Source organism: Medicago truncatula, chromosome 3 (assembly GCF_003473485.1).
Source record: "Medicago truncatula cultivar Jemalong A17 chromosome 3, MtrunA17r5.0-ANR, whole genome shotgun sequence".
NCBI lineage: Eukaryota > Viridiplantae > Streptophyta > Magnoliopsida > Fabales > Fabaceae > Medicago > Medicago truncatula.
Window position 1 is genome coordinate 44816809 of NC_053044.1, and position 16646 is coordinate 44833454.

A 16646-nucleotide genomic window follows, 5' to 3' on the forward strand; every position below is an offset into this window, starting at 1 on the left:
GGATTAGTCCACCATTGGTTGAGTATATAATCAACATTGCCCATCAAGATAGATTCCTTGCCAAGCGAATTTTTTATACTTAGTTCATCTTCAAAACAAACTCAGAGACATAATAAGACCCAGCGTAGATCACACAGGAACAAGTACATTTGTTTAAAAACTTTTTAAAAATAATATTTGGATACTGATAATAGAGATAATTTTTTAACTTTTTAAAAAAAAAATGCTATTTTCGCTTCATATTATAAAGGAATTACTTCAAAAACTGGAAAAGCAAATGAATCAGACGCAAGTAAAGGCATCTCCATAAACTGGAAAAGCAAATAACCAAACAGGGAAGGCATAAAATCCAAGAAGAACAGTATAATCAATCATCTTGCTTGCAGATTGATGAATAATAATAACTGTGTTCACCATGAGTATGGACATCCATATATAGTCTAGGAATAACATGTCTTAAAATTATACAACAAAAAACCAAAAGACACTAGAGATTATCTGGGTCAGGCTTACAAAATCAAAATGTGGAGTAAGAGGGGGTGTATTTCATCAAATTTTAATTTTAATTTCCCAGGCCTATTGCATAAACAGTCACACGATGTTGTGCATTATCATCTACTGTCCCATTTTTTGTTTGCCATCCTCATTTGAACATTTCTGCTTTATAAGGTTTTGAAGCATCCTCTCTCCTATTCAAAATGCATGTTCTTCAGTAGAACTGAACTTTAGGTTATGTGTCTTACTCAGGTTTTCTAAACATTACCTGCTGCCTCATTAGCTTCTGTTGCTATCTGAAGGAGGTCTAAAGGTGTAGCTGCTGGATCCAACTCTCGGCAACCTATTGGAGCGTTATGAGCTTCCTGGCCACTGAGCAAGTGATTAGGAACCTGATGAGAGAATCGAAACATCTCCTCTTTAGGAATCCTCCTAACCTCATTCTGGTCCTGGTGCCTTCGAAATACTGTCCTAAAGCCAGGAAACTTAACAAGGGGAGTAACTAATATACCTTGCTCTTCACTGAAATCATCAAGTACTTCCACCATGTCATACTTGTGTATCACTTCATCTGGAGTATGTTCATTCCAATCAGGAGACCAGTTTCTATAAAGTGCCCAGACTTCCCCCTTACCTGGAAAGATGCGGACAACTCCTCTGGTGCCTTTTGTCCACCTAACCTTGTGTGAAAATGAATTTAATGATTCAGATACTTCATGCTTGCCAGTCCTGAAATCCCCACAAGTTTTATAAAAACCAGAACCTACCCAATCTATTGGGCCCAATTCACTGTTGCTTCGAGAGTTAAGCCAACTAATCCGCATTCTAAATGGCTTTGTGGAGATCACCTTGTGAATTCTAGCATAATATCTAGGCATTCCATCATCATCGTCATAAGCAGCCCAGACCTGGTCCTCTGCAAAGGAACTTTCAGCTCTATCCAGGTCAAAATTGTGAAAATCAGGATCTGGAACATTGATTGTAACATAGGCTTGGCTCTTAACTGTACCATCAGATGTGACAGGTAAAGAATCAATAGAAAAATGCTTGTTACCATTAACATTGGACTCTCCATACTTCTCTGAACCACTTGTTTTGTCATTGAATATGTTTTTCTGTCTCTTATTCTTGTTGGCAATCTTAGCTTCAGCCATTAACCTCAATTCTTCAAGTTTTTTACTAATTTCATTCCGTGCCTTATCCATCAACATGTTTCGTAACTCAAACAATGACAACTCTCGTATGCTGTAATGTTTGCCTCCAAGACCTGAAAAACCATAGGTCCTTTCTTTTTCCAAGTTAGCCTTTCCTGATCCAGAGAAACTGCCCAAACCTGCTGCTCCAGATCCCGTAGCAAAATGATTTGCCGTATATCCTGGATAGCCATTAACGTGAATATCATCTACCTTCCTTTTCTTCATAGAACCATCAGCTTTCTTAGACATTTGAATCCTCTCCCATTCAGCAATTGATGGTGCTCCTTCTCTCTTCACTTTCTCACTTGCCTTTTGCACGACACTTGCAGCTTGAGCGGCCACAGACGACGATCCATCGGCGCTACCAAAACCAGCCATTCTGGAGTGGGAACCCCACTGAAGGTTTGAATTATTACTTCCAGGATGACGTCGTGAATTCTGGTGCTGTTGATGGGAGGGCAAACTTGATGGCTTAAAAACATTGGGAGGAGGACTCCTCTCTATGGCCACAAAAGCTTCATTACAGTTGGGACATAGAAGAGTGTGATTCAAATAAATTCTGAGATATTCATAATGTGTCCTGCACTTATTACAGATAGTCCAAAAGGTTTCAGCCTTTTTCTGTGGAGGGGCAGAAGTGGCAGGAGCCCGAGCATTATGATTCCCAGTCCTCACATTTGAAGTTGCATTCTTCTTAAAATGATAATAACCATTTGAACTAGGTACATTTGATGGATGCCCAGCACGGTTTGGAGTAGTATGTTGGAAGCCTTTCAAACTCCTCTTCTGGTTATATTCTAGTCTCTTGGTCTTATCTGATAACAAACTCCATGCCTCTGAAACCAGCTGAAATGCACCCTCTGCACCTAAAGACTTGTTTTTGTCAGGATGAAGGGTGAGAGCCAGTTTCCTGTACTGCTTTCTAACAGTCTCTTCATCAGCAAAGGGACTCACTCCAAGTATACCATACCAATCCATTTCTCCACTTACTTTGTTCTCAGCAGATATATAAATATCAATAGTAGTCAAAAACTGGGAAATATCCTCCAAATCAGCATACAAATTTTTAGCCTTGATAGCAAACTTCTTTGCACCAATATATTCCCTTTCAGAAAATTTCCTCTCCGCTATTTCTTTAGCCCTGACTGCCTCATCTTTGTTGCACTCCATCATTTCCAGCTTTTGATATATTTTCCCCCACACTTAGCTAAAAGACAAATGATTTAAACACGAAGATTGGACTTTATAGCAAGCCACCTTTGCTTGAGGAAACCCCTTGTACCTGAACCAACAGAGAAACAAACTGAGATTTACCACTAAAACTCTAGAGATTTAGGTGTGATGGGCAACAATTATAAGCAAACCAGCTTTTCAAAGTATGCATCACATCAATATTCAAAGCTATTACAGAAAAAGACTATAAATTCTGAAATTATGTGAGCAACTTGTAAGAATATTCAGTTTAACATGGGGTCTCTTGCATCGAGTATCATAAAGAATTTCTATTGGCACCTGTATGAAACAACATATGTTATGTGTGTCAAAGAGTGACGTGTTATTAATTAAAGTGTAAATGTTGCCCAATTACAAGATTAGGACATGATCTCTAGCAAGGCCTGATTCTGATGTGATTTCATGGAAACAAGATATACAGGAATAACAATACTAATGTCAGCACTTGTTTTCTATCAAGAAATCCTGGATCCTTAATTATAGTTCAAGTGGAACTTATGTAGAAACAGATTTTGCAATTAAGTCAGCCTATCAATGCATAGAACTGATGTAGCACTGACATATATAGTTACAACGCCTAATCAAATAATCAAGTACACTTTTAAAGAGCAGAAAGTAAACATGAGTTTTTTTACAGGCAAATCATAGGGTCAGTGTTGTCGATGGCCGACCATGGCAGAGAGTTAAAAACCCGCCATACCGGCTGACATATAGCGCCACCATGTCCGATGTATGATGCCGTGGCATCACCATCCATCCCAAAATTGGCCACATGGCAGAAAGCCAAAAAACGCCACCGATATCCGCCATGGCTGAGATTTGACAACACTGTATAGGGTATGCTTGGGAATTGGATTTTGAAGAGTTTAGAGAGGAGGGCTTTGGACGGTGAAGTCCATAATTTGAAATATATTTGATAATCAAAGAAAAATAAGTCCTCCCATCCAAACAAACCTTAAGGTATAGCAATAAGACAAACCACATATACAATAATATCCTACTCGAATACTCATACAAAATCCGTCCACATAACCAAAACATATTTCCAATACTTCAATTCTCCTCATACCAAGTTTTTACCAACACTTAAAATAAGACCGAGTTCAACATGCTCAGAAACGCGCTATTTTAGATTATAAGTTTATTTACTTTTTCTTCCACAAAGTCGACATAAAAATGAACTGCAAACTGCCACAAATCATATAGTTATAACTTGTTTGCCAAACCAAAATGCAACTAACAGCACCTTCTCCAGTTTCATAATCATAATAACATCATAAATAAACAACATTCAGTAATCAACTATTCGTTTCCAAACTACATACACTAACACAACATAATTAAAAAAATAGCGTATTCCATGATCAATTAGCTCGAATGAACTAATCACAAATCAAAATCACAAAATTTGAATCATCAAAATCAAAAACAAATAAAAAAATTTAAACTACTACACAAACCAAAAAAAAATAAAAAATGATCCAATTGATACATGAAATTCACACAACGCAAAAATATTCGAAATTCTTACAAAAATCTTAAAATAAGAAAAAAGGTTAACGGAATGCGAAGTGTTCGGAAATCAACCTGTGATTTTATGACACGAATTTCAAAGTTAACAGAATCCCGCCATAGATCTACAGTAGCTGAAGAATTCGAAACGAACAACAGAAAGCACAATTGAGCTTGAAAATCTTCAAAAAATAAAAACCCTAAAACCTGCGCGAGTTTGAAATCAAACGAAAAGTGTTAGCAAAGAAAAAATTAGCACGAAATTTTTCGTAGAGTGGAAATTATGAGCAAAATGGAATTACCTAATTGGAGAGAAAGAGTTTGGAATTTGAATCTGAGAAGACGGTCACGATATACAGTGACCCATCTGTCAAAGTGGTGAAGAATCTATTTTCCCCCAATTTTACTACTTTGCTTTGCTGTTGGTAATGATTTTATTTTTCTTGTCTTAAGTTTTTTTTTTTTTTTAATCTTAAGCCAAATGCACCTTTTTATAATGGATTGGGACCCATTAACTTAACTAGGGTTAAATTTTAACCATGGTCTTGCATTTTTTGTTCCCATGAAAGGTAAGTTGTTTCGGTTTGGTTTGATTCGGTTTTTATATATTTTGTGTGTAAGAAATTAACGTTTAGATAGACACTTTCGTCTATTTTTTTTATTGCATTAAGATAAGTAGATTATGAATATTTTTTATTATGAAATTATAATTTAGATGGAAGGTTGTCGGGTATGGTAGCAAGTAATTTGTTTTTAGGTTATTATATGGGGTTGACCAAGCCTGTTGTTGTTTTCCATCTTTAATTCGCTCATGATACTTTGTTTTTGGGTGAGAAGTCTTGGGCCAATGTGCAAGCAATGCCCGTCGTTCTTCTCCTTTATGAAGCACTATCAGGTTTAATGGTCAATTTTCATAAAAGTGAGTTGGTTGGGGCGAATGTCAGTGATTTTTGGTTGAGTTAAGCATCTAAGGTAATGAACTGTCGAGTTGGAAGGTTACCATTTATGTATTTAGGGCTGCCTATAGGCAGTGATGCGCGTCGGCTGAAGTTTTGGGATCCACTAATGCATAGAACAAAGTCGGGACTCTCCGGTTGGAAATTCAGGAATTTGTCCTTGGAGGTCGTCATGTACTCCTTAAGTCTGTCATGTCATCTCTCCCTGTTTACACCATTTCCTTCTTCAAGGCTCCCTCATGTATCATTTCCTCTGTTAATTTTTTTTTCAATTAATTTTTTTTTTTTTTTGGGGGGGTGGGGAATAGGAAAGTTTCTTAGGTGGATTGGGGTTCTATTTGTATGGGGAAGGAGGTTGGTGGTTTGGGGGTAAAGAGGATTTGGGAGTTCAATGTTGCTTTGTTGGGTAAGTGGTGTTAGAGGTTGTTGGTGGATAGAACATGGTTGTGGTTTAGAGTCTTGGAGGCGAGGTATGGAGTGGAAGAGGCGAGGTTGAAAGACAGAGGTAGGGATGGGTCTGCTTGGTGGAGGGAGATGGTTCGGGTTCGAAATGATGTCAGACTCACGATGGGAGGATGGTTTGAGGACAATATTAGTTGGGAGGTTAGGAATGGGGAAAGCACTTTTTTTTGGACGGATTGTTGGTTGGGTGAGTTGTCGTTACGAGATAGATTTCGTAGGTTGTTTGATTTGTCTGAGCATAAGTGGTCGTCGGTTGCTGATATGGAGGAGAATTTGGTAGGAGACTGTAGGATTTTACTTCAAAATATAACTTTGCAGGTTGAACATAAGGATCAACGACTTTGGAAGTTGGATTTAGTTGGTGGATACACAGTTGGTGGTGCGCATACTTGTTTCTTACTAGCTACACTCCAGGTCATGTTTCATCGATTCCAAATATATCTTGCCTTAAACATGTTCCCTTGAAGGTGTTAGTGTTTTCGTGGTGACTCTTCCATAATAGTCTGACAACTAAAGATAATTTAACTCGTCGTGGTATTTTACATAATGACTTACGACTTTGCGTGAGTGGTTGCGTTGAACCATAAATGACTACTCATTTGTTTTTAGGTTGCCATTGTTTTTGCTCCCTTTGGTATCTTGTTCGAAATTGGTTGGGAACATCTGGGTTGATCAAGCCGATATCACATATCACTTTAGCCAATTTGGTAATGTAATAGGTGATTCTAAAACGCGGTGCAACACTGCGTGTGGGAAATCTGGAAAGAACATAATAAGATTTTTTTAATAATAAGGAATATTCAATTGTTCAACTTTTGGAAAAGATTATTCCTTTTGATGACTGAAAGCTAATAACGCTACTTTTGCTTCTAGTTATCATAATTGGTGACTTGGTCCCTTATTGTTTCTAGGCATTGGATAATTCATGTATTTTTATGTTTAGCATTTTGCTCTTTTTTGGTTCTTTATTTTTTTGCTCTTTTTTGGTTCTTTATTTTTTATGCCAAAATGTTGAACTTTGATCTGCCTTGAGTACACATTGTACTGGATGTATTTTTATGAATTATTTTTGGAGAAATATACTTCATTTTACATTCTTTAAATAAAATTAAATCAAATCATAAGTATAGATATTTATGACTTTTAGATTGTAACCTATCATATTCATTTTTTTTCAAAGACACAAACAATATTTTATATGTGAATTTAGTTAAGAGTATAATTGCAAGAATGAAGAAGTCAATAAAAAGTCTCTTATTCTTCCTTAAAAAAAAAGTCTCTTATTCTTTTTTTAAATATTGTTAACAGATGTATCAAACAAAATCGATAATTAACTAACTAGTTGTTTATTTATTCGATCATGTATTTTCAGAAATTAAGAAATTTTTTTTTGAAAATTTGGAAATAAAATTTTATTTTCAAACATTCTAGAAATTTTATACTACTAAAATAAATAAATACATAAATAAACTACAACGAATTAATAAATAATTATTTTTTTTTGAAAAAATGAATTAATAAATAATTATAAAAATACACATATGTATATCATTTTTTTATGATAACATTGTTAATATAATACAGAATAAAATAAATATTAATAAAATGTGACGCTTTAATCTGAATCTCAAGTGATTAGTTTCAAATGACATCAAAATGATATCCCAAAATCAATAAATAATGGTCGTGTTTGTTTGATTTGAATTCAGACATTAAAAAAGACTCCCAAAAGTGTATATCACTATAAAATAAAAAAATGATATTTGTACAACCATTTTCTAATAATTTTTTGACAACTTTCTCTCTCAAACTCACATTATCTTCTTATTCTCTCTATTATTTTTGACCAATCAAAAGAGAGAAAACTAAAGTTGTCATAAAAGTTGTACCAAAGAAGTGTACATATATCACTACTAAAAAAAACATGACAAAACTTACTTCTTATAAAAATTGTAAAACAAAGTATATATCTTAGATTTATAAATGTCATTTTTTAATTTCATAGCCATTTTAATATTATTTTCTATGCATATAATGTTTATCTTTTTCTTGCATTGTTTTTCAGGATGATTAATCCGCAAATCACCCATAATTGCCATGAAACACAATGCAACACAAGTTTGTGAAGGAGCACTCAAACCAAGTTGATGCAAATGTTTCCTAATTATATCAATAAAGAGTCACCAATACAACATGACTCATCCAACTCAATTTAAGTTGCAGGTATCTTTTAACAGAATTTCAGATTATTTGTTTTTCTTATGCTACCCGTCTCGATCACTAGACCTAAGTGGGTGTCAAACATTCCTTTTTATTCATAAAGCCTTTCTTCACCAAAAAAAATAAAAATTCATAAAGCCTTTCAACTTCTAGGCATTGTCAAGCTACATGCATTGCCATTCAATACTCAATTGTTGTGAATAAATCTGACGGTAGTATATACTTTTTTATTTACTTGCTTAGTTGCTTACCATTAAACTCGAAAGAGCTTGACTGCGCCATTTCTAGCAAGTGTTTACAGCTGAATTTTTGTGTAATTTGCTGGCCTTGGTAAAAGATAATTCTGATGTCTGTGTTTTCATGCTCCAATGATTAGTTTCCACCAAATCTGCAAGGCAGAGGAAGTCGCACAAACTATGGGTCTAGGATTTACTATTTAAAAGAATATTATTTTTTTCAAGTTCTTTGAATAATTTTTAATGTATCTTGTCTATAATATAAAACAAATACATTAGTTATTTAATAAATTTTAAAAGAAAAAAAGACATTTTATATTTATAACAAGATGGAGTACATTATTTATGCATTAAGCATACTACAATCGTAACTCATCAATTATACTACAATTGTAACTCATCACTTTTCCATTTAAATAGATTTTTCATTTTAAAAGAAGTAAATCTATAACAAAATAATACAATCCATTTATAGATTTACATTATTTAAATGGAGAGATTTACATTATTTGTGCAAGATAAACGATGCTAATTTTCTTAAGGGTCATGGTAACAATTGTTAAGACAAAAATAAAAATAAGTGATGAGTTTGAATAAGAAAAAATAAAAATAAAAAATAAATTGATGAGTTTAATAAGTTTCCTCACTAGACTTCGTATCAAGTGCTCTAAGGACATTTGTTAATAATTCCCTTTTTTCAATACCAAAAAGGAATTTCCAACTTTAATACGAATGGTAAAATACTTTTTTGAATGGTAAGAGTGATAAAGTATAAATATTTTTATTTATTTTTTATTTTGTATTTTTTGTTCTTTCTTTTCTCGTACATGTACAATTCTTTATGTGATTTTGCTGAATTCAATTGCGTAAACAAGAACAAAAGATGAATAACGCAAAAAGATGCACGTTGAATTTATTAGATACAAAACAAAAATACCAAACTGGAGCCTCTACAAGCCATAAACTTATTTATAGCAAACACCATAATAAGTTTTAGAAAGAGCATGAATCCATAAATGATCACAATACAAGAGTGACTTACATTACAAAACGGATGAATAAACAAATTATCAGTTGTTTGACATGCACAGGTCAGCCATCATGCATGTGCAGACTCTTCCCTCAATAAATCAAGCACATGTTCGTGTGCTTTTCATTGTCTCTGCTCATGCTGACTGCTAGCTGTACTAGCTTTATCAGGATTAGCTGCGTGTCTTTTTTCATGATTGAATCGTACCACAATACAAGTAATGTTATCTGCACTACCACGATTAAAAGCGGCTTCCGTTAACTTACGAGCAGCTGCCTCAGCTCCCTCTTCCGCGCGTGCAAGAGAAACAGCATCCTGATAAAAGGATGGCAAAGTGAAAGAAATAAATACCCAAGCACCAAAGAGACAAATAAACACAACATAGCAATTTAAACAAAATATTTCACTCTAGCACAGAAGGAAAAAAAAAAAAAACACATTTTATTTGGTCTAAAAATAAATCATGCCAGTTTGCCGACACAATAAATTGCGGTTAATGGTCCAAGACTGTTGAGTACTTATCTTCATCTTCATTTAAAGTATTGGTAACTTCCAACCAATGTCCCATATCAATAAAAACAAACAAGTTTGGTTGCAAAAAAAAAAAAAAAGGTTTAAAGGATGACAAGACAGAATCCTAATTTCCATAAACTAGGTACCAACAGGCAAGGGAAGCGACCCATCTCCTTCTACTTTCAAGGGATTGCCGCACATTAGTTAAAAAGAAGTGGCCAAAATAACGAGTAAATAGTTCATTATCAGACTCCCCAAACCCACATGTACCCATCTATTAATTTCCACGTCCCATCTTATATGCTAAACAAAACAATGTGATCAGGCAGTCCTTTCTTTCACTTCCCTTAAACGATATAATCGTTAAATATTACATGGGGGATTTGATGATAGGATTAGGTTCTAAAAGTGTGAAAACACGGCATTCCACCAGCTGAAATATACATCTTCATGCTCATTATCGTTTCTTTTTTATTTTACCAATTGTATTTGTTACTAATGACAAACAACTCCTGCCTGATTATGTGAAAGCAACAAGCAATGCAGGGCTGAGAAGGAAGACCGATCTTACCTCATTCTGTACTACATCCCAGAGTCCATCACTTGCAAGAACAAGCACCTCAGTTTCTTCATCTATCTCCTGGTCCTGAAAATATACGAGGAAATAAAGCAGAATGTCAACATAATACAATAATTCAACATGCAATTGTTCAGAACACAGATGATGTCTCTTTAAGATTATCCACATCATGGAAATATAAGTTAAGGCCTTCTGCATCATCAACGGAAAATGGATAGTCTAATTGTTTTCTTGCTAAAGTAGGGAGGGCAACAGAAATTGCTGCAAATAAAATATTCAATCTCAATTCCTATACTAGGGGACATGGCTTACAAAAAAGTATTTGAAACTATTACTTACATGACAAAATGTTTTGAAGTTCCCACAAATATGGATAAAATCCACATGGATCTAAAAAAAACTAGTAAATTGTATATTTAACCCCTAATATAGTAGGGATCAGTTAATTTGGTCCGAAATTACGAAATTTCAAACTGATCCCTGATTTTTTATTTTTTTTATCACGAGTCCATTTAAGATAATTTGAAGGACTAAATTGAGCAATAAAAAAGACTAGTACGATAATGGATCATTTTGAAAATTCATTAATTTCACAGACCGAATTACCCAATTCCTATAGTTTCAATGTTAAAACGGTGGTCCGATAAAAAATTATATACAACAACCAAGCCTTACCCAATAAAAATTTATATAAAACTAATATTATCTTCTTAAATAACCACACAATTTCAGCTAAATAGATCATACACACATGTGCTGGAACTGGAGCGATAGCGATTTTCTCTACTCTCATTAGCTGTGATAACTTCACTTCTTTCTCTCACTTGTCACTTCTTCCCAGTTGCAAAATTCTCAAGTCCTCAACCCCACACTATATTTATAAATACTTATATTTTCATTTCCTGTTTTTACTTTTAATTACAAAAATACTACACTGTTCTCACTGTTAAGAGACATTAGCTACATTCACTGTTAGGATTTGGTATCCATGCAGAGAAAATGATCTCTAGCTTGACCATACAATCAAGCAATAGATTGCATAACTTTTATTATGCCACACAAGGTAATCAAGGATCACCTGGATTTCAGGTTCTGCTACAACAAATGGCTTCAGCATACGGTTGCCAAATGCACGGGACATTGCTAGCACCCCTCCAACTCTCCAAGTACCTGACCAGCAGATAAACACAAGTGAATATATTTTCCCTAAGCTACTCGTCTCATTTCTAAATCAAATACATCCCTTGGATGGACAGAGAATTTCAAGGCAGAGATATATGGAGTATGTTATTCCAATCTAACATAAGTTGAGAACACAGATGCATACATCAATGAAATGTCAAAATACTGCACGCCTATTCTCATTGTTACTTTGTATCACAAAACATTGAACATCTAAAGACATATAAGCTAGAAACACGTTTACAAATTACGCAGTTTACACTTTTTTGGTTCAAATTTTTCACACTTCTTAACAACGTATCGATCAGCCAGAAGATAATACTTCATGCATGTTATTATGTCAACAAAAACCTGCACAAACTTCCGATGTCAACATCAAAAAACTTCAAACCTCATCTTCGACCAATGATAAATTGATACACATCAGATTTCAAAACAACCCCATTGTATCTTGCACAAATGCACCAAAAACATATTATCAATAATAGAACCATCTAGAGTAGTAAATTCTCAACATAAAAACCAAGATACCTGCCCACATGACAACACCCCCAGCATTCTCAATTCTCTTCCGTTCATCACTTCTATTAGGTTTATGATCTTCAGAGAGAGCAATTGCTGTCAAAAACAAAATCTCAAGTTTAAGAAGTCTGTACATACTATAGTTCTCAAAATGCATTTAAATGAAAGTAAGTAAGAAAAATCAGAATGCAAGAACCCAAAGAGCAGACAAGGAAACCCTAGTCTTGTTAGAAATGCTTTAATTTCCAAGTGATCTCTTATGTAGTTATATTTATATTCTACACTAATATTGTATTTCACATTACAAGTTTTCTCTGGTAATCATATCACTATATGAATTCGTTTTTAAGAAAAGAAACTTTGCTTAAACTTAATAAATATGCTACGAGTTAACCACTGCCAATATTGTTAGTGGGTTAGACAAGAAATGCAACATGAAGAAATCAAAATATAGTAGGTAATCTAAATGCCACCTTTTCCAGCTTTTGATATAACAGTTCTAGAATCTCCAACATTAGCAACATAAAGACGGTTATCAACCAAAACAGCGGTTGAAGCAGTAGAACCGTCGTCCCGGAAATTATCTTTTTCAGAGTTCAAAAACTCAGCATCCGTCTGCTGATATGTTTCACCTGCAAGGTTACTTAAGTTAATAAACATGCACATATAAGACAGTGAAAAATGAATAGCACTCCATGAACCAACCCTAGACTCCTTGAATGAAATAGGACTAACACAATAAATGCATACTCAAATGGTTCGGATGATGTCAGATTTTACAAGAAAGTATCAACAAATGGTAAAAAGTGACATGTCTTCAATATTACAAGAAATAATAAGTGAAATTCAAACACACTTATAGCCAATTTGGTATCCGTCAAAAACTTCGGATGCTTCATGAGATTCTCAAAAAGATGATCCTTCAAATACTCAGCAGCGCGAGAACCACCATGACCTGCATGGAATATTAAAAACTCATTTAGAAATTCTCAAGGCAACAGAACAGATGACCTTTATGATCATTGACATCTGCAAACAGATAAAAATGCACCCCAAATAGCAGCTAATGTCATATTTTCTTCCTTAGTTTCATTAAGCTAAAATATCCATAACCCATTTCACCGTAGGCAAATAAAATCGTGTTAGCTTCAACATTCAATGTCAAAAATCAAACTGCTTAACCTCTGAATATTTGCAATGTTAGTCCTTTCCGTGCATTAAAAAATGGAAAATAAAATATGAGGAAAGGGCGTTGAGGATTTGGTGGAACTTAATTCAAGAAGCAGGCATGTCAGGGAAACGTTTCCAGATTTAGCAATTTCACATCTGAATTTTCAGCTAGAATCAATACATTTTGTTGAAAGCTCATGGGGACTATGTTCAAACATGAAACAGCATGTCTCTATTAGCTACGAAGGCTTCATAAAGACACGGTTAGTTAGAGAAAGATCAAAACTGATTTAGGATATTTGCTTTATTTTTTCACTTTATTTCTGTCATTATTGTTTTGATTTTTCTTTGAAATATCAACATAGGCAAATGACTTTTAGAGTTTAAAGCAAGCTTTTCTGCTTAAGATTTACACCACAGGAACATGACATACAACCACAAACATGTATAACTCACGAACTGTTTTGGTATAATATTAAATGCTATGAACACTCGGATGTTACACTTTTCTCCTATTTTTTCTTTGCTGGGGGCCAAAAACTAAATAATAAGTTGCCATTAGTAATATATGTAGGCAATGAGGCCGGAAATTTTTACCATCAAATATTCCAAATAAGCACACTGATCGGCCATCAATGGTTGATGTCTTAATATCATAGAAATCCTCCATGGTCACTCTCTTCCCCCTAAAGCTTGAATACCCACAGCTAAGTCTTTCATCTTCACTGCCAATTAAAAATTCAGCGACATAAGCACAACTTGATCACAATATAGATAGGAAAAAAGCATAAAGTACAACACAAATCCAACCACACAACCATTCTTCCACTGTATGCCCCTACTAAAATATCACATCTATTGGAATTTTGTCCTAAGAGTAGAAATGAATATCATGTATCTGACTCGATCTAGTGGGAAGGGCTATGGTTGTAGTATTGACTCTAATCACCTCATTTAAATCAAAATCGTTTTCATGGGGATGAGTAAAAACATGGAAAAAAATGAACTTTTGATGCAATCTTACAAACAAAACTGATCCATGAATAATCCCTCCATTTTTAACCCCATATGGTAAAAAAATAAAAAATAATCCTTAGAAATAACCAAACCTCCGAGATAAGAACCCCAAGAAGAAAACAGATATTTCCAAAATCAATAATTGGAAAATTGATTCTTTCCAAAAAAAAATCTTACAAGCTACAACAACCCAAACACGCACAACATTATAGACTACAACCCCAATAGCCAATACTTTGATCCTGGATTTACAATGACCAAATGGAGATATAAATGTTACGAAAAACTCAAGTACCACATGGAAAAGAGATAAAGCTTAACAAGAGTTATACCGATCACCTTATAAGCCAGTTTTATAAATATCAGTTCGACCCAAGATAAAAATCTAATGTAAAAAGTAAAAAGCATGCTACTTTACTATCTCGGCAACAAAGATGAGAGGATCAAACAATTATCCTGGACGAACATAGCAAGCACATACATTTTCCATATTTAAAATCAAGCAAGTAAATGATGAAAATAACATCAATCAACCTCTTGCATCCACCAGTAACAAAACCAGAACGAGCAGAATCATCCTCTTTGTGGGACACAGTATCCTCCACAGAGGGTCCAGCCCTTGTTGACATAGAACCTGTATCAACCATCATCCCTATGTACTTATTCCTAAACACGCGATTCGCAACAAATTGTGAATGAAAAACAACAACTCTTTGCAAACACTTCCTCCGAACGTAATTGAATGGCAACAATCTCTTGGTGAAAATTCCAGCTCGAATCAAAATTCCGCATACCATCTACCCTAGAATCATACACAAAAATTACTATTTACTACATCACATCAAAAATAATTGAATGAGAAAATGCGAAAATTAATAAGATCGGTGTTGAATCGTTACTCACATTCGATTCAAAAGACGTAACGATGCATTCGAAACACGAGATTAAGAAATGTTAATTAAATGATTAAGAAATAATGAGTATGTATTGTGATCTAATTGAAAAGGAAAAAAAGAAAGAAATGTGAAGGTGATGAATGTTAAAGACGCATCTTGATAACTGAATTTTGTTTTTTGTAGAATCAATCAATCAAAAAACTGTTTGTTTGAATCTAAAATGGATAGATGAGATGAGAATGAGATGAGGGTGGAGGACACTTGTGAGAACAACAGAGTTAATAGTAATATTTCTTTTTTAACAATAATAACAACGTGTAGCGTGAAACGAGTCGAGTATTATTTGTATGTAAATAATCATACGACTAACCCGTCTAGAAGTCCTAGCTCAACTGGCAAATGCCAAAATTGTAAGGCCGGACGTCATGATCCAGGTTCGAACCCGGGACCTCACTGTGTGAGTTTATTTTCAGCGGATTACCACTTCATCTAAGACCAAAAAAAAAATCATACGACTAACCCATCGTACAAATAAATAATATCACATCGCATTGGATGATAAAATTATCTTTTGAGAAAATTAAAATTACTTTATTTTTGTAAAAGAGATCGCTTACCAAATAAATCAAGTGTTAAATATATGATTATATTACATGACATCATTTAATGAAACGACAACAAAAATTAGGGGAAATGAAATGACAAATTATTGGTTTCAAAATTAGTAAATAAATGGTGTAGTATGTACCCAAAAAATAATTTTTAATAATTAAAATGATGTAACATGTATAAAAATCAATATTATGTTGATTAGTTTGGATTTGAACTCTAACTTCTTTAGAGTCTCTAGTTCTACAATTTGAAGACGAAAAAATATGAAGAAAGAGGTGGATCACTAAAGTTGGTTAGGCAAGTTATTCAGCAGAAGATTAATTATTGGATAAATTGATGAATGTTTCACACTAATTGTATACTTTTACTAAGAAGATATGCATGTCTGATGAATTGTCTATGAACCATGACATAGGGTCACAATTTTGAGGGCTCAAATCCTCCGAAAAAACATTAAATAGAAATTATTAAGGGCCTCCAAATTTTAAACTTAATGATATCAATAAATCTTAAATTTTTAGGGCTCCAATATACCAATTTTTAAGAGTTTAAATATGACAACTTACCGACACGGAAATAATCTTGAATGGTATCAAGAGAGAACAATCTTATGAAACAAGCACATGGAAATAATTTCATTTTAAATGTTCCCCTTTTTCTTAAAGTTGTGGTATGTTTTGAGATTCATGACTTCTATCATTCCCTTTGCATTTAAAGAAGCCAAAATTGATTTAGAAGGGTGTAAGATTGATTTTGGATATATGTGTATTTGATCTAAATTTAGACCAAATACATATATTTTTGCTTATATTAA

At 34.0% G+C, this 16646-nt stretch overlaps 2 protein-coding genes across 3 annotated transcripts; both read right to left on the reverse strand.

The window, feature by feature from the left end:
• Positions 1–348: 348 nt before the first annotated feature.
• On the reverse strand, positions 349–4890 carry LOC25489781 (uncharacterized). The gene is made up of 3 exons (XM_024778517.2): positions 4739–4890; positions 4512–4643; positions 349–2973 (listed from the first exon to the last, which is right to left on the reverse strand). Exon 3 carries the CDS (start codon positions 2862–2864, stop codon positions 753–755), a length of 2112 nt encoding a protein of 703 aa, XP_024634285.1. The 5' UTR covers positions 2865–2973; positions 4512–4643; positions 4739–4890; the 3' UTR covers positions 349–752.
• Positions 4891–9194: 4304 nt separating this feature from the next.
• Positions 9195–15529, reverse strand: LOC11441465 (probable protein phosphatase 2C 76). Of its 2 annotated transcripts, none has more exons than XM_003602164.4 (9): positions 15228–15529; positions 14859–15126; positions 13905–14032; positions 12994–13092; positions 12611–12769; positions 12147–12233; positions 11512–11603; positions 10425–10499; positions 9195–9655 (listed from the first exon to the last, which is right to left on the reverse strand). In XM_003602164.4, the coding sequence occupies exons 2-9, from the start codon at positions 15119–15121 to the stop codon at positions 9464–9466; spliced, it is 1095 nt and encodes a 364-aa protein (XP_003602212.2). In that variant the 5' UTR covers positions 15122–15126; positions 15228–15529; the 3' UTR covers positions 9195–9463. The 2 variants fall into 2 exon arrangements, with proteins under 2 accessions (XP_003602212.2, XP_024635500.1); XM_024779732.1 differs by having other exon boundaries at positions 14859–15121; positions 15228–15486.
• Between the last annotated feature and the right edge of the window lie 1117 nt (positions 15530–16646).